This window comes from Argiope bruennichi, chromosome X1, assembly GCF_947563725.1.
Source record: "Argiope bruennichi chromosome X1, qqArgBrue1.1, whole genome shotgun sequence".
Lineage (NCBI taxonomy): Eukaryota > Metazoa > Arthropoda > Arachnida > Araneae > Araneidae > Argiope > Argiope bruennichi.
The window spans coordinates 8,899,401-8,925,410 of NC_079162.1; the positions used below are offsets into that span (position 1 = coordinate 8,899,401).

Sequence of the window (26,010 nt, forward strand, 5' to 3'; positions counted from 1 at the left end):
CATTAAAATCGGCCATTATTGTTCAATGTCAATTTGAAGGTTTCAAAAAAACAGAGTATTTGCAATTGAAGGTATTGGTGACTCTAAGTTAGGATTACAGATGCTTTGCCTAATGTGGCAGCCAAAATAATGGACAATACATGGCAAGAATTACCACGGCACTAAAATTTATTGTTTACCTTATAAATGTCTTTCAAATATATCGGAACAATCCTTTGTCAAATTCTAATATTTTTTGTCATCAGGGAAAGACTTTATTAACATAGACTACAGTTTACTTTAAGAAATCGACAGTTCCGATTTTATAAAGACAAACACTTGAGAACATAGACAAATAGCGCAATACTGAACAAAGAAAAAAAATGTTTGCTTGACAATAAACTTGCCTATAGAATGACGTATTTCAGTCACAAGAAACGTTTTGAAATACTGGTGATTTATGCCTACGAACCCATTTCCAGAATACAAGTTCGTTTATATTTTTCCTTTTTAGAAAATACACTTACAAAACAGTTAAGAGATATCAAAGTATAGGATCCTTATTTCTCTACTCATGAGTAGGGAAGATGAGGGAAATTTCTATTTTGATTTATTTTTCAAATCCCCCTCATGCAAGTATAAGAACAGTTAGTTCAGAACTCCCCATTCAAAACTAACAAGTGCTGAGAATACTTGAATATAATTAGTGGCATCCTATAGCATTCATGGACAGTTACACTCACACCATGACCAACGTCTAGATTTTAATAAATGGCTCATTTTTCAGATATCTTTTTTTCCTGAGAAAAGAAAGTTGGGTATCTGAGTGTCGCTTTCATCGAGTTGGAAGAGTAATAATAATCGTAAGAGTTACATCATCAGTGGCAATTTTCTATGAAAGCGTGGGGTAGCATTTTCAGAAACCTCTTGGTTGGCCTATTTTCTCCAGCATCACGCTGATTGGTGACATTCAATTAGTTTGGAATCGTATTTTATCTAATGGATGACCTTTAGCAGTGCTTATACACGATGCATTTTCTCATCACACGTCAGACGATGATTGAATATAAAATTCCCTGACAGTTAGATTGGCTTACAAGAACCTGTTGGATTGCTTCCTAGAATACATCTTCACTTTTATTTATAGATTGCTTACGTTCTTCTGTATTCTTGCGTAATACACCCCTCCTGGAGTTCTTTGCCAAAAATTAATTCATTCAAAAAAACTCTTGATACCACAAGTGATGAATTGTTGTTTCCAAATATTATTAGAAAAATGCCACTTTTTATACTGTTAATAGTTGAGTGAATGCATTATTTGACAATGTTTAAAAATTGAATTCGAGTTAATAAATACATTATTATTCTCTACTTTAATCCACTTAATAACGCATAATGATATGTGTATTAACTCTGAACATACAACGAACGACTCGTTCAAATATCAGAAGAAAAAAATACTCAACGCCGAAAATTTGCAGCATATCTTTCAAATTGAAGTATCAAAACAGGTGTGCCTATAGATGAGTATAAGAGAAACATTTTACTAAACGACAGTTTATTTCACTATAGGGTCGTATAAAAAATAAAATTTGCAGCATATCTTTCAAATTGAAGTATCAAAACAGGTGTGCCTATAGATGAGTATAAGAGAAACATTTTACTAAACGACAGTTTATTTCACTATAGGGTCGTATAAAAAATAAAATTTGCAGCATATCTTTCAAATTGAAGTATCAAAACAGGTGTGCCTATAGATGAGTATAAGAGAAACATTTTACTAAACGACAGTTTATTTCACTATAGGGTCGTATAAAAAATAAAATTTGCAGCATATCTTTCAAATTGAAGTATCAAAACAGGTGTGCCTATAGATGAGTATAAGAGAAACATTTTACTAAACGACAGTTTATTTCACTATAGGGTCGTATAAAAAATAAAATTTGCAGCATATCTTTCAAATTGAAGTATCAAAACAGGTGTGCCTATAGATGAGTATAAGAGAAACATTTTACTAAACGACAGTTTATTTCACTATAGGGTCGTATAAAAAATAAAATTTGCAGCATATCTTTCAAATTGAAGTATCAAAACAGGTGTGCCTATAGATGAGTATAAGAGAAACATTTTACTAAACGACAGTTTATTTCACTATAGGGTCGTATAAAAAATAAAATTTGCAGCATATCTTTCAAATTGAAGTATCAAAACAGGTGTGCCTATAGATGTGTATAAGAGAAACATTTTACTAAACGACAGTTTATTTCACTATAGGGTCGTATAAAAAATAAAATTTTGAGAACCTTTTATAATCAACCACTACAGAAACCAAAATTGTTTCATAAAATGTTCTCCCATATTTAATGAAACTTTGTAATTGCAGCAACATGCTTAATAGCAATATTTTAAGAAACAAATATCTGTTCACCTTTTTGGAGACACCCTTTAAGAGATCATATAATAATCTAAATATGATTTTTTTAATTGAACTTTTTATGAATGAATGATACATTTTTATGGCTGTACATAAAATATTTCGTAATTAAAAATCAGTTGACTCATATTTTCTTGCATTTGATTTACAGTTCCTGTCATTTTCCAAAACCTTTAGAATTAGAAAACATCACGGATGTTTTAAAGCACCTTCTTGACAACTATGACATTCGACTTCGACCAAATTTTGGAGGTACATTTTTTTATTACAGTTCTTCCAATAGAATAATTTTTATTAATTGCAGTCAGTTCTGTAAAATGCTATATTTTTATAATAATTTGGATATTATTATCAGGGAAACCACTATTTGTTGGAATGGATTTACATATCGCAAGTTTCGATGCAATATCTGAAGTCAATATGGTAGGTATGAAAAGCATATTTTCTCAGCAAGTATGTTTGTAAATGTATGTCTCAAAACTTAAATGAGATATATTTACACCTTTTTTGAATTTCAGAAAATTTTAATGCTATTTTCTGATACTGCGATATGGTTTTAGAAATTTTCTTCTTTTCGCTCTTATTCCTAAATTTAAAGATGTAGTTTTAAATTGCATTTTTTTAAGGAAAAACTGCGTCTGTTGCTGGATTTAACCATGTGGTCTTTATTTTTTTAAAGAGAATTCCAACCAGTGTTTGGTTCTTTTTGTATAATGCTTTGTAATTTCTTTTCAAACATTTAAAAAGTAAACAAGTTTTTAAAAAATCAACAAAGCATTTCTTAGATGACCACTAATGCTTGGATTCAATTTCTCTCTCTCTCTCTTTTTTTTTTTTTTTTTTTTTTTTTTTAAGTTTACGGGCGTATGAGTGTTTTGCTTCAACATGAAATTATTACAAAATTTTTAACAACTATTTGAATAAATTTAATTATAAATTGCTCTATAAACTAGAAAATTAGAAAAAAATAAATTATAAAAACAATATTGGGTGCAATTATTTGGTATTTGAATACTTGTTTGTTTCATAATATATACGTTTACTGCTGAGTTACAGCAGAAAGAGTATTTATTTTTTAATCATTAATATAGATTTATATTCTTTGTTCCATAATTTTGATTTTGATTTTGATTGAATCAAGCACTAAATCATTATTTACAATTATTCCTAAATTCTACCATTGACAGTTACAAAATAAATTTAAAGAAGCGGCTCTTAAAAATACACTTTTATTAATACTAGAAAAAGTAGAATTTTTTAAATTTTAATTATTTACACTCATTAATCTTTGATTTATAACTCATTACAATACAAATTGTTGAATATTGAATAATTTTTTTCTCAAATTCACTAATAGATGGCACATGGATCAAAATTTAATTACATTAATATATTAACAGATAATTATATTTTGAAAATATTAAGATAATATATTTTCATTGATAATATATTATCAATACATATAGAAGCATACAAAATTTCAAAAATCAAGAAGAAAATGGAAAATTGATTATCAAAATCCATCTTTTCGAGCAAGAAACAAGTCAAATTAAGCAAAAATACATAAAAAGAAGGACAAAATGCCGAAGACGTTATTTTGGTTAGATTATAACATTTCAAACAGTATCCCAAGTTTGGGTTATTACAATGCATTTAAATGCATATTTGAAACCTTATAAGCACGTATCATTATTATATGCATATTTTAAACCTTATAAGCATGTATCATGAGCTGAAACACCTATTAATTTATTTAGTGTGCTTGCTCTCTGATTATATATAGTGTGATTACGTGGCTGTGAAATATTTTTGCTCTATAAGTGTTCATCTTACGCTGTATAAATTCATTTGATTGATTAAAAACAGGTTCATTAATTCTATTGAAACTAGAAGACGTACTCGTCTAGACTTGTAAATATCATGTTAACAATATCTCAGATACGACTATTACAAATTATTTTACAAGAGGTCTAGTAGAAAATCTTATGCACATTCGCAGAAAGCTATGGAAGTTTAAAAAAAATATTATCCGTAATACATTTGAGATGGAAATAAATGCATAGTATCATTAAAAGTTTTGTTCCTTGCAAGGAATTCCATTCTATCCGTAATATTCCTGAAATCAAAACTAATTCTTAAATAGCCTTGATCTAAACAGTACACAAATATAACTGAGGCTTGGAATGTTAAAAAAAAGGCTAAACATTCATAAAATAAAGAATCATAGCAATAAAATAAGCATATTTAAATAAACAAATAAAATGAAGATCAATTAATACAAAAAGGACTTGAAATAATGAAAAGTATATAGAATTATTACATAAAAGAAAATTACTCATTCTCAAGAATGAAGAAATTCGATTCCGAAAACGCTGAATTCCTCATTTCTGTGTAAATGCGGTGCCGAGTACAAAATGAAAATAATACTGAAAGAAAACAGAAGCAATCATTTACAACTTAAGTGAGAGTGTTATAAATCAGCAGATCTCAGGTTATCAACTTTTGCTACAATCCAGAATAAAAAATGCAAATAAAATGGAAAGCTTGCAGTCTCATAACTACAAAATGTTCAAGAGTGCACAAATTAAAACTAATCATTAAAATCGGTTTGATGCAGTTGGTAACCAAAAAATAGCAACAAAAAAATGATAAATACAAAATAAAAAAACATGCCTAAGCGAAATAAACAAAGAAATAACTCAGCACTATTATATATGCGCATTCATAAACATTTTGGGTTTCTATAAATTATTATTCATGTTTACATTCATTATTCTTATATATATAAACCCGCCAAGGCAGAAGTTAGCTAGATGCCTAAAGAGCGTTATAGACATTTCTAGACAATTATTATCTAAAGAGATACACTGTGAAATGGATGACTCATTATCTGCAAATACAAAGTAAGCGAAAATTTCAGTAGGACCTATGCAAATAAAAATAAGCTAAACTTCTAGTGAGCTAATACTTATTTTGTAAAATATAGATCCCACTTATCGCTTATCAATGCAGAAATTCATGCTTATTCTACTTAGCCTCAATATTTCTATATATAAAGTGCTCCTGAATGAAAGTGGATCTAGGGTTCTAGTCGCATTTTTTCCCACTGCAGAAATTTAGGTTTATTTGTTAAATAGTTGTATTATTTCAAAAGAATGTACTACATAATGATTAGTGGCGATGTGTCATCAAGTGAGCAAATGCTTAAAAAACAAAAAATTATATCAAAATTCCTCTAAACAATTTAACGCTTATTAATTTCATTTATGTGGCAGAAGGTTTGATAAAACTGACTAATTAAGCACTAAACGTAGAGTAGTAGTGTGTCATACAAGACCACATAAGCAAACATGTAAAGTAGCAAAAGTATTATCTCCTCGAATTTCTCATGTGCTTCCACAGTATTGTCATACTGTACTTAATTTCGTCATATCATAAAGCGAATCAAGTGTCACTTTGGACCTCTTCTTGTTGCCTGATCGGATCGAAATTTTAATGCAGATTTACAATTTTTATATCTAGACCATATATCATTTTTTTTTTTTTTGCCTAATGTATTTTTCGGCAACCACTTTAACATACACATGAATAGAGAAATCGACAGACAAGTGATACGGATTTTCAATTCTGATGCTAAATCCAAATGCCAAATTTCAACGCTTAAGATCATTTTGTTTTTGACTTACGTGCATTCGGAAGGGCAGATCCATAGAGTACATACGAGGGGTATCAATAAATAATGCAAATAATCTTGCATACAATAATAAAAGATGCAATGAATGAATGTGAATATGAAAAGACTGTATTTCCAATTTATTACTTTTTGACGTAACTGCCATGTTTAAACATTTGTACCGACGCTGGATCAGTTTAAGTCTAGGTCTCATAGGACGCCTTTGGCTGCGAGTAAAGATGCTGTCGTTTGACCCGTTTAAGTCCATCATCAGAGAAAAGCTTCTGACTGCCGAGGAACCTTTTCAATGGCACAAACAGATGAAAATCAGATAGTTCGAAATCCATTCTCCTTTCTGGTAAGTTTCGGAGCAGTTTTCCTCTTTCGTACAAAACTCGAAAGATTTGGTTAGGATGTTTTAGAACACCCACCATGCAACTCGGACATAGAACCCTCAGTTTTCATCTGCTTGGACCCATGAAGAGGTTCCTCGACGTTCAGAAGCTTAACTCTGGCGATGACTACAAACAGGTCGTGCGACCGAGTTTTTATTCGCCGCCGACGGCATGTGAATGAAACATGGGTTTTCAAACTGATACGTTGCGTGGACAAATGTCTCAACATGAATGCCAAATATGTCGAAAAAGTACTAAGCTGATAATACTTTCATTTCCGTAGCACGGAAAACATAATTTACGTACAAAGAATAAGAGGTAAGTAATAGGTCAGTCTACATCGCGACACAAAAGCAGAAGGGCAAAAGAGAACGAAATTTTTCCCTTCGATGATGAGATATTGATAGAAATTTCTTTCACACGTGTAGTCTTAAAAAAGGGAAATTTAGGTATCTTTAGCATTAAGGATTTTTATCTCTTCACTCGGAGCATGAGAAAATGCTGAGACCAGCAATTTTATAGTGTAGGATTAATTAAATAAAAAATTAGGAATTGGATCAGGAAATAAGAGAACATTTTTGAATGAAGTTAATATGGACTAAATTAAGATAAAAATTAGAAAGTTAATTAGAATTTCAATTAAATTAATATATATATATATATATATATATATATATATATTGTTACGGAAATTCTAGAGTTCTTTGTCAATTTGTTGGTCGATGTAATAAACACAATCAACAGGCCTCAGTAGAAAACAACAACGACGTTTATTAGCACGTAAACATGAAGACGCAGACAACAAATACACAGCCGAGACGAATACAGGCAATACATAGCAGCACACTACAACAAAAAGTAGTCCACAAGTAGTAATCGGTAGTAAAAACAACCATAGCACACAAAGCGGCCAGGCAGAATTCAGCAGTAGGAGGGAATCTGACGGTCTCTCCAAACGTCTCCAATTCTCCACTGTCTCCTTGCTTTAGCGTATCCAGCTGCCGATTCACTACTACACGACTGGCTACTCCACACACGGCTCGATGCTGCTTCTACAATAAACACCGAGACTCGGCACGCAGTTCAATTCAGCAAACGCTTGAGCTCCACACAGCGCTTGCTCTTCGCCGGTTCAAATTCTCGCCATTGACTCTCCATGATTCTGTACACGACTGATTGCGACTTGAGACTGCCGCCTTTTAAAGTTCCTGGAGGCGGACAAAGAAGATTTTTGGAACAATCAGGCATATCTCGGTTCCTATTGGCTGAATCGCTAAAATTCTGAAATTTTCCAGTCTCTTTTGTAGCCAAAGTCGCCAAATGGTCGCCACGTTTGTCGTCAACCCCTGAGATCACTGATTCGACATCCAATCAGCATCCAACAGAGCTGATTCCAGTGATTGAACTAACTATGTTGGGAAGCAATATTACAGATTTGTAACAATATATATATATACTAATTGGTTATAATTAAAAATAAAGGGTAAAAGTGATTAATCAATTTACCACATCAACCGTTTAGTATTAATAATTGCTTATTATTATTATTATTAGCCACGATTATTATTGATAATAACCTATTAATCACATCGACAAATAATTGTGATTCGTCCAAATAATCACTTTTTTGATGAATCTTAAAAGGCAATTTTGAGCACTGAACTATATTTTATAACCCATTTATTTCTAATTTCTTTTAATTGCACTGAGGAGTTCCCCGGAAAGACAGAAAAGATTGGATATTCGTAATATTTAAAAATGCTTGATAATTCTTATGAAAAGAGAAGCTACATTCGTTATATGAGACAGATATTTTATATTTATCACTTCAACCTAAGCTTTGTTCCATAAATTTATGTCACCATTACGGTTAAGTTCAAAACAATAATAATACAAAAAAAAAAAAAAATTATATTCCATGGAGTAAGAAAGCTACTAATTTTGGTTTAATTCCGATTGAAAACTGAATCCTTTTAACCATACATTAGGATTTGAAAGAAAAAATTTAATGGGACTAAGAAACGCTGTTTCTTCTGGTAAGGCGAGAAGACTTTGCTTTCTCTTGCACAAAGCGATAATATTGTAATTTTTGCGAATTTTGGACAAATTATTCATTATTTGGACGAATCACAGTTATTTGTGGATGTAATTAATAGCTTATTATTAATAATAATCGTGGCTAATATTAATAATAACCAGCAATTATTAACACTAAACGGTCAATGTGGTAAATCGATTAATCACTTTTACCAGTTATTTTTAATTACAACCGATTAGTTATATATATATATATATATATATATATATATATATATATATGTGTGTGTGTGTGTGTGTGTGTGTGTGTGTGTGTGTGTGTGTGTGTGTGTGTGTGTGTGTGTACAAAAGTATTAAAATCAAGTTAATAGGAAAACCAAATAAAAAAGAATCCGGCCTGAAGACTTTTTCAAGGGTCACATTCAGGCAGGGATTCAAAGAAAGGGATTTTTTCTGTGAGGAAATCCAGACAAAGATCTAATAATGATTCCTCGTGACCCGAAAATCCCTTGAAATTAGGCCCAAGAGATATACCATTTTAACAGAAAGGAAAATACAAAACAACAAATTAGAAGAAAATAACCACCACAAAGTAAAAATACAATAACAAAATTAACAATATAAACAAAAATATCATAAAATAGCACTAACGGAAAAAAGAAAGGCAAGAATTTACCATCAGCAGTCAAGTAAATTTTAAGCTATCGATTGCGACACCCGCTTTTTAAAAAACAGTAACGGTAAATTAGGTAAGAAATTGTAGGCTCCCAGCGCCATCTATTGAGTGATCTAATATGCAAGGAAAGATCTATTTTTATTTAAGCTAAAGGATTAATCCCAAACCATACCTTGTTTAATTAAAAAATTGACATTACAGTAATTTCTCGGAAATTGATTTTTAATTAAAATTTTAATGAGGTTGTTTGATGCTTCAATATAGGAATTTTTATTATTGCAAACCCTTTTGATCCTGTTAACTTGAGAGAAAATTAGATTTTTGAAAATTTTAGAGTTTAGATTGGAATGGTAGTTACATAATTTTGTTATTTTAAAGTTGAATTCATCCCTTTTATCGTATATACCAACTATTGTTTTATCCTTAGCAATTTCGAAATTGCTAATTTCCTTTATTCTGTTGTATTTTAATTCAAAAATACTTCAGAATAAATCTGAAAGATCAATTAATTAACAATGCTTAATTTTAAATGCATCAAACACTAATAAAAAAAACAGAGTCGTTTAAAATAATCGGCCGAAAACAGGTTTAAAAAAACTACTTAAAAAACAATGTACTTAAAACTATAAGCATATACAAAAAATATATAACTAACATAAATACAATTTAATTACAAAAGCACAACTAACCTTAAAATAATTTAAATCAAGTCCCCGTCCGTTGATAAAAGTTGTCAACAATCAGAATGGGCATGCGTGAATTTTCAACGCCAGTTGGTAATTCAAATGCGTGAATTTTTATAAATCTGTTGGGGTTGCGTTATGCAGATAAGAAATTTTTAATTTCTTTTATTCTGTTTTATTTTAATTCAAAAGTATTTCAGAATGAATCTGAAAGGTCGAATAATTAACAATGTTTAATTTTAAAAGCATTAAACATTAAGAAAATAAGCAAAATCATTTGAAATAATCGGCCGCAAATATATTATGCCTAGCCTTATTAGGGTAGGGGAAAACCTGAAGCCTTATTCATTTGGCAGTGGGTAAAATGAAAAGATTTTTTTGGTGGGAAAGTTAGTTTTTAATTAATAATTAAAATTCTAATTGAAAATTCAAAAAAGGGACCCCAGGTGCACATTCCCGACCTCCAAAGTATGCATGTGCCAAATTTGGTATCTGTAGGTCGAACGATCTGACCTGTAGAGCGCCAACACACACACACACACAAATTGAGCTTTATATAAGTAAAGATTATAATTTATAAGTTACAAATTATTTTTGTGATATTTACACTCTCTAATAAAACTGGCAAATAAAACAAAGAAACACCTGTGTTTTCTTTCTTTTTCTAAAATTTCTATTACCGGTATTAAAACCGTTATCCCGGTATTAAGATCTAAAAAATACCGAATACCGGTATTGAACATTTGGTCCGATATTGCAATCCCTAGTTATCAATATATCCAACGTTCTGTGCATTTATTGGAAATAAATGAGATAAAACACTATCAAAATTTATACAATTTAGATAATACTAAATATAAAAATATTGATGATGTGCCGGCGTCCTGGCATTGGGGTAGCGCGTCTTCACCGTGATCTGAGCGTCCCGGGTTCGAGTCCTGGTTTGGGCATGGTTGTTCTTCTGTTGTTCTATCTGTGAGATGTGTGAATGTGCCCTCCTGTAAAAAGGGGTTGTGCAAGCGAATGAGTGATGCGTGAGTAGCAAAGTCGTACTCTTGGCTCTAGTTGGCGCTGCTATAAAAAATAAGAGACGTCCCCCTCAGGCTTAAATCGCTGTCTCCATAACAGCGGGCTTGTCGGTGGCAAGTGCCATAAGAAACAAACAAACAAACAAACAATTGATGATGTATTTGTAGTTAAAAAGAAAAATTTATTTAAAATCGTTGCACCTTTTTCTCTTAGGAGAAAAGTTTTGCAAAATGCTCATGGACAATTTGGGCATCCAGACACTCAAAAAATGACCAATCTTATTACTCCTTAATATTATTGGCCCCATATTACTCAAGATATTACACTTTTTGTTAAACATTGTGATGTTTATCAATTAAATAAAAAGAAAAAGAAAAAAGCATTTGGCCTTTTAGAGGCTGTGCCCCCCCCCCAACAGATCGTCGTTCTGAATGTTTTTCTGTCGATACTGTTGGTGGATTTAATTAGTACAATTCAACTAAAAAATTTCTTCATGTAGTAATTGATTATGCAACTAGATATGTTTGGGCTTTTCCTTCCAAAAAGGAAAATTCTGAAACTTATATTAATATATTAATGCAGGTTTTCCAAATTCATGTATCTTCCAAATTATTCTGATAGAAACGTGTTTTTACCTCATCTAAATTCAAATATTTCCTCAGAAATTACAGCGTCAAGCATCTGTTAACATCTTCACATCATCCACAAGCTAATGGGAAATGTGAGAGAGTTAACCAGTCAGTAGAACTAAATTAAAGTGTAAGAACAATTCTTCTCCTACAAAAATACCTTGGACTAGACTTTTAGAACAAGTAATCAATGAATATGGTTTAACATACCATTCAGTTACAAAATTTCCTGCTGCATATTTGTTATTTGGCACTTTATCTTATCCTCCTCCCTTAACTCAAAATCAATTCTCTCCTCCAGTAGAAGAAGTTAGAAAATTAGCTAAAGATAATACATCAAAATATCATGATAAAAACGAAATAAGATATATTAGATTTATAGATTCTCCATTCAATCCTGGTGACATCATAATGTATGAGGAATTTAATTATGCAAATCGTAGAAAATTATCTCCAGTATTTTCAGGTCCATATGAAATAGTAACTGAAATTTCAGATGTAAATAATGAAATAACTAAACCAAATGCATTAGCAAACAAAGCTACTGATAGTGTCTATGTATCAAAATTAAGAACATATTACCCACCAGAAAAATTAAAATTAAATCATGAATAATAATTTAAATTCAAAAATATCCTTTTATTTCCCATGTTTTTTCCACATAAACCCTAACTTAGGTTGGCCCATTGTCTGTGCTCGTAAAAGTTCGTTTTTTTTCTTTCGTTTTTTTGTGATGATGAAGATGTTGTGATAGGCGCCATCACAACATAAATTCAAATGCAGTAGTCTTATTGAGGGTCAACCTCTCTATTAATTTCTATCTCTTTCTATTTTTATTCCTGATATGTTGTTCTCCACTTTGGAAACAAATATTCCTGGATGAGAGTAGAAAGAGAATAAGAATTACGTTCCCCTTCTTGATGTCCTAATTTTGGGTCAATAAGTTTCACCCATTACTAGAAATTGGTGGACAAAGTTGAACTATTCACCATTAATTGGCTAACTATTGGATTAAAGTTTTTTTTTAAAATTACACATTTTCATGCCATTTGTTTTGAGTATTGATGTTTATAAAAAGAGTATTTTAAATCTTGTATTTATTATTTTCAGATTCAAGTGTTAGATACAAAAGTCAAAACTATGTTGATATTTTATTATTATATAAGTTCAATTTATTATTCCATTATTTTATACCCAATTTGATAAATTTGATAAGCTTTCTACTATTAAAGGACACAGTGTGCAAGCATTCTTTAGAGACACCACATAGAGACAATCTTACAGACTGAGTTTCTGAAGAAAATAATATTTATATTGCACATTTTAATATTATAATTTTTGGTGTTGTTGAATGTTTAAGTTTATCTCCACTGATATCACTTCATCTTTTTTATACTTTAAACAATCTTGTTCAAAATGATTTCTCTATTAATGTAAAAGGAAATCTAGGAGTCACTGGTAATATACCTTTAAATTTTAATTTCTTGCTTGAATACTACTGTGAGGTATGGATGTGTATCGAAGGGCCCCGACGCACTTCCACGCCTTGCGGTGTGTGGGGGAGGGGATTGTAAGGATATTTTAAAACTTAATAAATTTCTTAGTTTTTAGCTCAATTTAGCCCATATTAACTTCATTCTAAAATACTCTCTTATTTCCTGATCCCATTCCACCTTTTTTATTTAATTAATTCAAGAGAAGCTTTGTAAAATGCTTCAGTCAGCAATAACCACGCTCCGAGTGAAAGGATAAAAATTGCTGATCTAAACAAATTCTTTTTAAAAAGATCCCTGTGTGTTCCATTGAGTGGTTTCGTGCGTGTAGAGAAAATCCCTATCGAAATCTCGTTGTATATAAGCACTGTGAAAAAAAAATTTCCCTATTAATATTTCATGTTATATAAGACCAGGGAAAAAATTTTCATCAGCTTTCCCTCATTTTCGCTCTGTGTCATTCTGTGTTGTGTGTGTGCTCGTCGTTCCTGCTTGTACATAATGCGTGCTTCCCCGGGATGAAATAAAACGACGTCAAAAAATCAAAAGTCTCTTCACTGTATTGGAAATTGCCTTCTGATTGAAAAAATTATGCTTATATATATATATATATATATATATATATATATATATATATATATATATATGTAACATTATTTTATGTGAAGCAGCATGCAGTTTGGAAGACATAGATGAGACATTTTACATTTTTAAATTATTTTTAATCCATCTGGAAAGCATAATTATTTACAAGCAAAGACGCGGCCATTGCACGTCCGTCACAGCGCAGTACAAAAGCGGTAGTCGGGAAGAAGGGCCGAAATAAACTATCCCTCGCCTTATATACCTTAGATTTTGATTGGGAAAATATTATTTTACAGTGCTAATATATTATTAAGATTCTGATAGGGATTTCTGACGCATGTCAATCACATGTAAGAGAAACACAGGGATCTTTTAAGAAAGAATGTGCTTACTGGACATTTTTTACCCATTCACGCCGAGCGTTTGAAAGTATCGCCGTTTAGTCGATTCAGCAATTTTATAAAGCTTCTCTTGAATTAATCAAGTAGAGAAAGTGGAATTGGATCACGAAACAAGAGAACATCCTAGAATGAAGTCACCATGGGCCAAATCAAGATAGAATCCTGGAAATTAATTAAATAGAAATTAAAAGTTTAAAATATCATTACATATATATATATATATATGTGTGTGTGTGTGTGTGTGTGTGTGTGTGTGTGTGTGTGTGTGTGTGTGTGTGTGTGTGTGTGTGTGTGTGTGTGTGTGTGTGTGTGTGTGTGTGTATAATTTTTAATGTGTATAACACGGAGAAATGATTCAAATAATAAAAATTTTCAAACATTAATCGGCATTGTTATTTAATGATTTCCTTACTTGCAAATAGAAACATGTAATTATTTCGTTTGATTGTAAAAAAATATTTAGCTTCAAAAATTATTTTGCAGGACGTGCGAAGTATTAATATTATTGAATGATTATATTTCAATACATTATGATTAAGTAATTAATCATATTTTAATTAGTGCTTTTAATAATTCATTCTGAATACAATTTATTTCCTTTATATGTTATAATTAAAAGAATTTGCATTTTTTACATTTTTTTTTTATTTGGCTTATAGCATTTTTCTCAATACCTGCATGTTGTCCCCCTCAGCTCCGCGGCCTTTGACATCTGCCGAGTTTGTCTAGACGGAAATCCATTGCTGAAAATTAGGGAATAGTTGTCTTTGGAAAACCGAAAAAATAATTATCTTTATTTTATATTTCGGAGTCAAATAAGATAAGAGAAATCATCGATATATCAATAGTGGAATTTACCGTTATTACACCTCTGAGATAGAAAGCAAAATGAAATACACTTTATCTGCAACTCTCGACAAAATAGATGAAGCTGCAAATGTGTTGTCTGAATATCCCATTACGGCATATGTTTCTAGGAAATCAATCTTCTTTCGAACCACTACTACTAATAATAATATGAGAATTGTGCATGATTTTATTCTGAAATCAGAGTAAGGAAAATTTAATCGCTCTGTTTAAAAATTGTAATCAAAACACAAAAACAGCTAGGGCAAAATGATCAAGCACTTCTCTTTAAAAAAAAATTGTTACACATCTTTCATGTTTATCGAAATTACTTTTACTCTTCGTTGTAGCAAAGCATTGCATTCCTATGAATTAAGGTTCGTGAATACCAGTTAATTTCAATTTTCTCACATAGATGGCAGTATATCAAGATTTTCAATGACGGATCACCATATTATTTCTGTCAGTATCGTTATCCACAGAAACCATTTTGATTCTTCTTTACCTTCTTGGATAAAAAGACGTATACAATTCTTCTTGGATAAAATTCGAGACGTAGCCGCATGCATGAGATTCCTTTTTCAACTCAGTAGTTCAGTTGAATTGTCCGTTTCAAAAACGAATTCACTCCGACTTAACTATTTTGATCGTAGAAACTAACAAGGCGAGTAAATTTGTTGCCTGCTCATGTCATGGCTAGTATACTAAGCACGCGAGAGGAACTATTATTTTTATAACAATACAATTTCGTTTTTCTTGAAATTCCTCAAATTTAGTTTTGAGAAGGAGACATTTTCATACTATGTTTTATTTCATTCATTAAAATGAATGATGAGTTTTCATTTTTAGAGCCAATTCAGCATATAAGCTTAATCTATTTCCTACATTCATTAGTTATTTCAGGCTGCTGTCGAATCTGAAAAAGAGTATCATTCACTTCCTTTATCCATTCGTCTTCTCCTGATCCTCCAGTTTAATTTATTAAACATGATTTGAGGTCATTCATCCCTACTTTTCCCAAATGTTTTCATTTAAGTCATCATTTAACTAAAACATAGTAGAAGAATTTTGATTAGGTATATTAGGAAGCTGCTTAGGAACGTAAGACTGAGAGAAGGTCGCAAGCTGAATGATTAAAAAAAAAAAAACTTTATTTTCGTGGTTGCTAAATAAATAAATTTCTAAAAAATACAAATTCTACGAATTATAAATTAACGGGATAATAGTAATACTTTACCAAGTAAATTGGTCAGGTTCTTAAATATATAATTACATTCAGTTAATTATAAGAATATTCATAAATTCCGAACCTCAGCTTCAATCATATTGTTTGTTAACGGAGACGCCAGGGAGTCTGAAGTTATAATCTTTATCTTTTCTTATAATAAAGATGAATCTGTTTGCGTTTGCATGTGTGTGTAGGCGTTCTACAGGCGAGCTCATTTGACCTATAGCTACCAAGCGTGGCACTTACATAATTTGGAAGGTGGAGCAATGTTTTGATTTTAATTATAACTTTACTAATTAAAAATTAAATTAAGGGAAATTTTGGAGTTGCTGCTCGATAACTTCTGAAAACATTACAGCACAAAATTGATTTTTACAGCATCTTAAATTACAACATATATATATATATATATATATATATATATATATATATATATATATATATATATATATATATATATATATATATATATATATATATATATATATATATATATATATATATATATATATATATATATATAGTTAGAAATCTGTAATTTTGCTACCCATCACGAATAGTGTCATCGTGGGAAAAACCGTAGTAAGATCTGTCCTGTGCGTGCTGAGCGGGTGCCGCGTCAATGCCCTCAGAGCTTGGCGACTTGGCGACGAATTTGGCAACTTTGGCTACAAAATGGATCATACTGGAAAGTTCGAGAAATTTCACGATCTATCCAGTAGGAACCGAGATACACTCAGAGACGTCCTGATTGGTCTGAAGATTCTAGCCTGTAATTGGAACTGTAAAAGTCGGGCACTCTGAAGCTGCAGGGAAGAAATCATATGTGAGAGTAGTCGGAGTCTCCGACAATCCGACAAGTAAAGATTTAGAGGATTAGATGGCAAGCAAACTGCTGAACTAGCGATTAAATGCGCTGCGATTGACTGACTGTATTCGTAAAAAAGAAATTTGTAACAATATATATATATATATATATATATTATGTATTTCGAATCCTGTCGGCTAAATAATATGTAACATTATTTTGGTTGAATCAGATTGCAGGTTTGAAGACATAGACGAGACGTTGTATTTTTAATTATCTTTAATATCCATCTCGGGGATGCAATTTATTTACAAGCAGACGCAGAGCGGCACAAAAGCAGAAGTAAGAATAAGCTAAAAGGGACGAAACAAATGATCACTAGTCTTATATAATATAGGATTTCCGGCCACGTGCAGAGGAAATACATATTTTGACCTCTGATAAGCGCAAAAGTGACACTTTCATTTGATATGTAGTGTCATACTGATGGCGCATTATTTTTACAAAGGGATTAATTAAATCGAAAGTAGAATTGGATCACAAAATAAGAGAACACCCTAGAATGAAGTTACGATGGGTTAAAACAAGATAAAGTTTTGGAAATTAATTTGGATTAAATTAAGAATTTAAAATATCATTACATAATATATATATATATATGTGTGTGTGTGTGTGTGTGTATCTTTTCAATATTCCAATTTTTTAAACATATAAATTAAATTTCTAATTTTAATGAATTTTTTTAAAAAACGTCTTAATTATATTTTTCAACAATTAATTTCGCACAAAATGAAAATGAAATTTAAGCTGCGCGAGCATATTAGGCAAGCATATGAAAAATTAGCTTTCATGAATGCATTGCCATCATGTCGACAAAAGCCCAAATTAAAAGATTAAGTTACTGAAAATTAAACTTAGAAAAGTGCAATTTTCAGTATGTGTCTGCATGAAATTAAATAAATATAAATGCGACATTTTCTAAAACAATAATTGTTAAAAAAAAATTTCTGTTATCCTTTAAAATATCTATAGCATTAATTCAATGATTCAGTTTCATTTAAGTCAAACATAGTTTAACATACACAGGAGTTGCATTCTAATCGGGACCAAATAGATAATTACTTAAACTTTATTTATAGGCATATCCATCTAATAAAAAATGGTCTAAATGTAAATAAATATATGTTATATGATTAGAAATTGTGCTAGTTAATTTTTATTTTGTCTTCTGTATGGAAACTCTTTTTACCCACTGTATGTTCTTCACATTCCTCCAATAGACTTTCGATATTCAACTGAACAGTTGGCTGATTAGAAATCGCTTTAACCCTTTAAAGGGCCATTTTTTTCTAGTCATATTATGTTAAAATAATTTTAGGCTTGAAATTAGAGTAAGAAAAGGGATTCATTTAACTTATTAGATAAATTTAATTTGATTAATTAATTAATTGGTTAATTAATAATTAAGTAACAAATCAATACACATCATTTTGTGTAAGATAAAGAACTGAAGCATCTAAATTTCATACAAAGATTGATAAATTTGGTGGGAAGCCCTCGAAAGGGTTAATAAACATGCTTTTGGTTTACACTATTATATACATTCACTCTTATAACTTTGAACTGAATTGATATCCCTTCCATTTCTGCTGAACTTAAATGTTAACCAAGTTTTCAAATATTGTTGTGTAAGAAGCGATGTTTTTGTATTTGGACGTTTTTCTTCCTGAGTGTTCTTATAAAACGTCATCATTGAGAAACTCCCATCATAGAAACCATTGAGTTTGAGACAGGTATTTGGTTCAAACATTTTTTTTCCAAATAATAGTTTTTATGATATTTTAGGAAATTGAGCATGTTTTATAGAAAACTTTTAGCTTAAATAAATAAGCTACATTCTGTTTAAAACAATCCGCATTTATTTATTGAACAACTTGAATAAATCAATTATTGAATACATACTCTTCTAAAATGAATGTTGAAATTCCTTTCCCACACCTGTGTTGAATAGTTCCTTCTTACTTAGTAAGATGTTACAAATCGTTATTAAACTGCAATATTCATTGGGCTATCCGACAATTTCTATGGGCCCAGAAGGGGAGCACTTTGCAAAACGAAAGCTCTGATCGGAAGCATCACGCACTCATAAATGAAAGTAAACTTTGCTTGTCCTAAATTTTTTAACTGTGACTCGAAATGGCTCAACTAACAGCTATTAAGACGCTAACTAAGGATAATTACGATATTTGGAAACAACAAATTAAATTGGTCTTAATAAATAAAATAAAAGATCACCGGGGCTATATTATCGGCGAATAACTAAAATCTGCAAAAGCAGTCACGTTATAGGCTTTTGACGCATTGCACAAATGGACTGAAATTTGTCGGAACGCATCATTTTGCCAACTGAATCACATCAAACGACATTGTGGCATAAGCTAAAAGCTATCTTGAAATTTAAAAATATTACTTAAAAATATTAAATATTATCTTGCAAAATGAATGACATGAAACTATATGTCAAGTCATCTAAAAGAATTTTTCGAAACTATTTAAAACTGAACAAAAAAAAAAAAAATGCATCTTGAAACCGCGTTGTTCTTTTATGCATTTTACTACTTTCTGAACTATTTCAAGAACTTCAGACATGCCATTGTATCCAAAGATGAATGGCCGAATACTGAATAACTAAAAAAAATTCTTAGAAGAGTTTCGAGTCCAAAGAAGAAAAATAAATTTGAAGTATAATTTCTCCCTAAAATTTGGCCATAAGCATCACCAGAATGCCGAAAGAAAATACCCAATATAAATGTACATTATCAAATCTTAATGCCGGCGTCATTGCATAGGGGTAGCGCATCTTCCACATGATCTGGGCGTCCCGGGTTCGAATCCCGGTTCGGGCATGGTTGTTCTTCATCTGTGTTCTATCTGTGAGGTGTGTGAACGTGCCCCCCTGTAAAAAGGGGTTGTGCAAGCGAACGTGTGAGTTTCATCTTCATATGAGCTAGAAGTCAGACTTCTGTCCTCGGGTGCTCAGGGGTCTTTACCCTAAGAAGCTACTGCACCCTCTTTCTGTGGTAACGCGGACACGTCGTCATAATCATCAAATTTTAATTCATCTATATTTGTGAAAACCCAAAAAAAGGTATCTAATTTGCAAGTTTTATATATTATGTTATTTTATAAAAAAAATGTCGCTTTATAATTTCAAAAAAATCCAGGCCTATTGTTCAATATTATTCAGATTGTATTAAGAGAAAATTTGTCATTTATTATTATTATTCTATTTTGTTTAAAATTACTTTTTCATTTCAGTTGTGTATTTTTTATATACGTTATTCCAACTTTTTAAAAAACAATGAGTCATTGAACGTTTTGCAATTTCAGTTTGTTAACTTGTATAAGGATTGAATTAAAATAAATGAAAGAAAATTGGTTTTGAAATTTTGGAGGGGAAAAGGTGGCTCTGAGATTTACATTGCCTAAGGACCCTTCCGATCCTAGATGCCTGAAACCCAGACTGGACTTCCTTCTAAGTTATGGACAGAAGTAATAAGTTGTATTATTTACATTCGTAATCATTTGTTTACTAAAAGCACCAAGGAAAATTCAATCCTATACGAGTTCTTTTTTAGATTCAAGAAAAGTCATATTTCTAAGTCTGCGGATAAAATGCTTATGTTTTAAATAAATGGTTGGGAGAGAAGTAGATCATATGACATACCTTCATCGATATTCTACAGAATCTAAAGTTTATCTACTGTGCTGTTGGAAATCCGGATAGGAGATTGATAATTAATAAATCCTTTTGATTGAAAATTAATAAATATATACAAGACCTCGTTTTTGCAGATAATATTATTTCTCATCCATATCAAGAATACATACTAGTAAGAGAATAAGAGGCATGTGAAATTTTAGCTTATTATAAACAGAGAAAGATCAAACACATTTGTCTTGAAAATACAGAGAGATTTATAAAGAAGTATGCAGTTTCAAGACATCATAAAACAAGAGCAATGTAAGATATTATATATCACCTGTTACAGAATTCTATGGGGTCGAGACAGTCGAAGATGTTTTTTGTGTGACCCCTTAGAAGGGGCCGTATATTTTTTTCTGGACACTGCACAGAACAAATTTACCTTAGGGGAATCTCGCATATGTATCTTAGGGGAATCTCGCATATGTATCTTAGGGGAATCTCGCATAATTTATGATTCTCTTTTCCCTAAAAGGAAACATTGTGCTTGTGTACCTTTCCAATGACATGAAATACTGCTTCATCAATGAAAACTAAGCGATCGGTAAAGTTATCATTTTCAAAACGAAGATGCATATCGGCACAAAATTCAAAGCGTTTTTGCTTATCAAAGTCATTTAGATTTTATAACACTTCCACTTCATATGGAATTATTTTCAGCTTCTTTCTCAAAATTCTCCAGATGGTGGGCTGAGAAATCTGAACACAATTTACCCTCTGCATTGTTTATTCCGGGCTTCGTTGAATGACCTCTTGCGATATAGTCAGTTGTCGAGGACTTATACCTTTGCACAAACAGCCCGTATATTTAAAATTTTCATGCAATTGATCGATGGATTTTCTAATTGGAATTTCTCTTCCGAATTGTGATCGAAAATACCATTGAACAACAGTTGCAGATTTCATTTTGCTAAACTCAAAAAGCCTTCTCCACTGCAGATGCAGCCATTTCGACGGACTAGTCACATGACATACAGGCTACTGCCTATGTGACTTCTGTCAAAGGCAAGGCACAAACTTCAAGATCTAACTTAGGATTCTCTAAGGTGGTCCATGTCTTAGACTGTTACTTTTTCACAGCATCAGGAAAGAGAATACTTTTTTTGCGGAATCACACTGTATTAATAAAATGTTTCAAATAATTATTGCTTATTTATTTATTTTTTGCTTTGATCTCACTGATGGGAAATAGGATCCTTAATAATATCGAGATACCCTCTTCCCTATAATCGCATGCTGCATTGAAGAGGTAAAAGTAAAAAACGAGAAAATATGTCCATCCTTCACAGAAATATTAGTTCGCGCTGGTAAACACGCGCTAGAAGATACCTCTTTTGATTCCCCATGAATTTTCGGAGTGGATCGCTAAAATTTCTCTCAATAGCAACTATTGTACCGCGTTGATATCAACAAGAGCCGAAGAGTGGTTGTTATTACGCCCGGTAAAGATTTTTCTTTTGCATATGATTTTTTTTTATTCTAGTGTGTTTTCTACAGTTAAAAAGAAAACACACTGAAAGGGTCATTAGTTGTCATTGTAATTTTTTTAATTTTCATGTTATATGTGATTAATAATAGTTAGTAGCTGTTGTTATCTTTTTTATATTTTTCGTTTTCCTCTTCCATTAATTTCGAGAAAATGCGTAGTTTAGTAACAAAATGAAATTGAATTTAAATATTTTATTATTTTCTTTAAGTATATCTCAATTAAAGTTAGCTGGTTTTAGTGTTAGGATTTTTACAATTTTGGCATTTATCTATGAATTTCACTTGATTCAAATTATGATCAAGATATGAATTGTTGGCTCAAATTGATTCTTAAAAATATTTTTCATGTTACATATAAAAATATTTGAAGGTACGGATAGGTTTTGTGAAAAGCAACATAATTTTTTTTTGTAATGGAAATAATTTATATTTGAAATTTTAAACTTATATGATAATAATTTGTGAAATGTCCATATGTTACTGACTATTTATAATAATATTTTCAGTATGAATTTGTTATCTGAACAATCTTGCAAAATAATAATTTGTTCATTTAGTAACTTAGGTTGCTGTCATTTGATTATTACACATTCCAATCAAGATAAAACAGACATTTTTTTCAGTTTTCATCTGTAATATGATTGTAATTACACATTAGCTATTTTTGTACTTTTGAAATTTTAGTTTATGTAATTGAAACAGGATTAGCATATAAAAAAATGAGTTTTCAACAAAGTGATTGCAAAATTGTTTGTTATTATGCTTAAAATATCTTGTTTGGTGTTCCAAGCTACAGCACACTATCAATACTGTTGTGTTATTTTATCTTAAATTTCATATCTTTAAAATGTAATTTCTATGTTTTGAAAATAATGCAATAAAATGCCCTCTATAAGTTATTTTTTCTTACTTATTTTTCAAATTATTTAAATCTATTACATTAATAATTAAAACATGATTCTTCATTTTCTTTTTAATATTTTTACTTTATATTGCATAATATATATATATATTTAACTTTTGACTCCTTTGTAAACATTTTTATCGCTTTTATACTGAAATTGTAATAGGACAGGACAAATATGAATTGTGATAAAAAATTAAGTTTGAAAATAATATAGACAAAAATCATGTGACTCAATTTAAAGAATAATACATGATAAAAGTATCTGTTTCTAATTCTATCTAATATAGTAAAAGATTTATTGATATTATTAAAAAATAATATCAGTAAATCTTGATATAAGTATATAATATCTTTAAATATTGAAATAAGTAAATATTACTACTGAAGTAAATTAGTATTATAAAAATAATTATTTTTAATCATATTAAGAATTAATTTGCTTATTATTTGGAACTGTAAAGTACATAACAAATAGAAACTGAATAAAATTTTGTAGAGTTTTATTTATTTCTTAATTTTTATTAATCTATATAGCACACAATTACATTGTATTTAGGAAGAAAAGTATTGAGAAGTATTTACTAAAGTGGACGCATAAAACTGTTTAACACTTACAGATTCATGGACCTTAACATTTGTGGAGAAGAAATGAGCAGGTGGGTCATTTTCAAAATTCGGTGCCATTTGGAAATTGAAAAGACAAAAATAAAAATTTTTAATTAGTAAATTTTTTTTTAATATTATTAAACAGACATTATTTCTGTATATTACTTGAATATTTTTGACACATTTTTTTCTTTTATATATTTTTAATTGATGTTTTTTTGGTCATATATGATGAAAATTGTCATGTCTGTTACCGGACATTTTTCTTGTAATTTTAGTATTTATGTTCAGTGTACAATAATGTAAAGCTATATTTAATATAAGTATAGAGTCATTTTACCCATATAATAAAGACTTTCGAATAAAAAAATATTTTTTATGGTATTTTTATACTTTTGTTTGTCATGTCTGTTACTAATATAGAATTCTGACAAGGATTTTTTTAATATAAAATACTATAAAAAACAATTAATGCAAAATGTCTGTCATTCTTATATATACTAGGCAGAGTCAATTAATATGTAACTCTAATTGTAGCAATATTATGTCAATTTAAACTTTTTAAGGAAAATTTTGAAATGGTAACAGACATGACACAAAGTAACAGACGTGCCACTGAGTAACAGACATGACATAAATTCAGGAGCCAAATTTTGATGTAAAACTTGAAAGATAGAATTAAGCTAAAATGTGTTTCTGTTTTAGTACATAACTTTTTACTATAAAATAAAAAAAAAAAAAATATGTATATATTATTTAAAAATTCACAGATACAGAATTGAAACATGTGTACACATTTTATTTTTTAGTATTTTCTTGAGTTACAATGCTATTTATTCAACATCATATTTGGCGAGATCCACATCAAATATTATAATTGGCGAAAAGAGCATCCAGTTAGATTTGGATTTGGAAGTTTCATTACAATATCCTCTGCTTCAATATTATATTCTTTATCATCCTCTCAAAAGAACTTTGCATGATTCCTGACTTTTTTTAAATACTTAACTGTAAAATTGTTGTCCTGGATGTCGATTATTTCTGAAGCGAAATATTTTATCGATCATTTACCCTCCAATTTTACAAGTACGAAGCTTCCTTCTTGAATATCTTGTTGAAAATTGTTGGATAAAGGAGAAGAAAAAGATTTACAATTATTTTCTGCGTTATTTATTGTCATGGCTGTGCTTTCTTGTTCATTTTCTTTTAATGCAAATACATTAACTGTAAAACAGTCAGACATTTTTCTGTCTGCAGAAACAGCTTAAATCCCTAAAAAACATTGAGTCATTCCCAAAAGAAAAAATTTGATGTACGCTCATCGTTCCTTTTAAAACCGGAATATCAGATGGAATTATTTTTTTAAACCTTTCTACATCTGTTTCACAGATACAATGAAGCTGAATGTTTGTTTTATTTATTAAAACATTAAACAGAGTTTTTGCATCGGGTATATCTGTCCCCTGTGCAACTATTTTGTCAGCAGCTCTCTTAATGGCTACCCCTATTCCATCAGCAGCACCCTTGCCGTGACCAGCCTCAAAAAAAGACCATGATCCATACTTATAACCATTATTTGCTATATGCTCATTCAAAAGGAAGAAATTTTTCTTCTGCCGATATTGCGTGGTAAGGCCATCAGAAAAAAAGTGGATAATTTCAACTTCGGGGGAAATTCTCTTAAGCTCGTTGAATATTGGCTGAAGGTGAGCCCAAATTGCTGCAGGACCATAGTCGTAACATTCGGAAATTGTGCAGAACGAAATTGGTTCATGCTGGTTTCTTAGATATAAAACACCAGTATGCAGAGTTGCCTGCTTTCTCGATCCTCCGAAATGAAATGCCTGCACTTCTGTAGCATGTTTGCACACGTAATTTTCAGAAATAAAGTCTAATAAAGCAAATGATTTGATAACATTGCAAACATTAATCAATTCAGTAAATACAATGTGATAATAAAAAAACAAAGAAGATAAGAGAAAAAATGAAAAACAAACATGCGCTTTTAAAAAGTAAGAACTTAAATTTATTCCCTCCCCCCCCACCCTTAAAAAATTCTTTCTAAAATATCAACTAAAATTTAAACAAAACAAACCCAAAAATTGAACCATATTTCAAATCTTGAAACATGTCAAGTCTGTTACCAAGATTGTCATGTCTGTTACTATATAGAGTAACAGACATGACATTTCAAAGTACAAAAATTAAGGAAACTAAATAATTCCATAAAAACATGAAAATAAATTTTAATTAAAATTAAAAACCTAAAAATCTAAATTAATCAGTTGAATAAATTAATAAATAAATATATTTTATACAAAATATTAAGGTAACAGACATGACATGC

The 26,010-nt window shown here is 30.4% G+C and overlaps 1 protein-coding gene across 3 annotated transcripts in view; it reads left to right on the forward strand.

The window, feature by feature from the left end:
- The window catches only part of LOC129958100 (gamma-aminobutyric acid receptor subunit beta-like), a 145,694-nt gene that overhangs the window by 36,212 nt on the left and 83,472 nt on the right, over positions 1-26,010 (forward strand). For 2 of the 3 annotated variants that reach the window (XM_056070289.1, XM_056070290.1), the window contains exons 2-3: positions 2,565-2,665; positions 2,769-2,836. In XM_056070289.1, coding sequence (XP_055926264.1) covers positions 2,565-2,665; positions 2,769-2,836 — 169 coding nt within the window. The remainder of the gene's footprint in view (positions 1-2,564; positions 2,666-2,768; positions 2,837-26,010) is intronic. The other variant, XM_056070291.1, reaches the window with a different exon arrangement.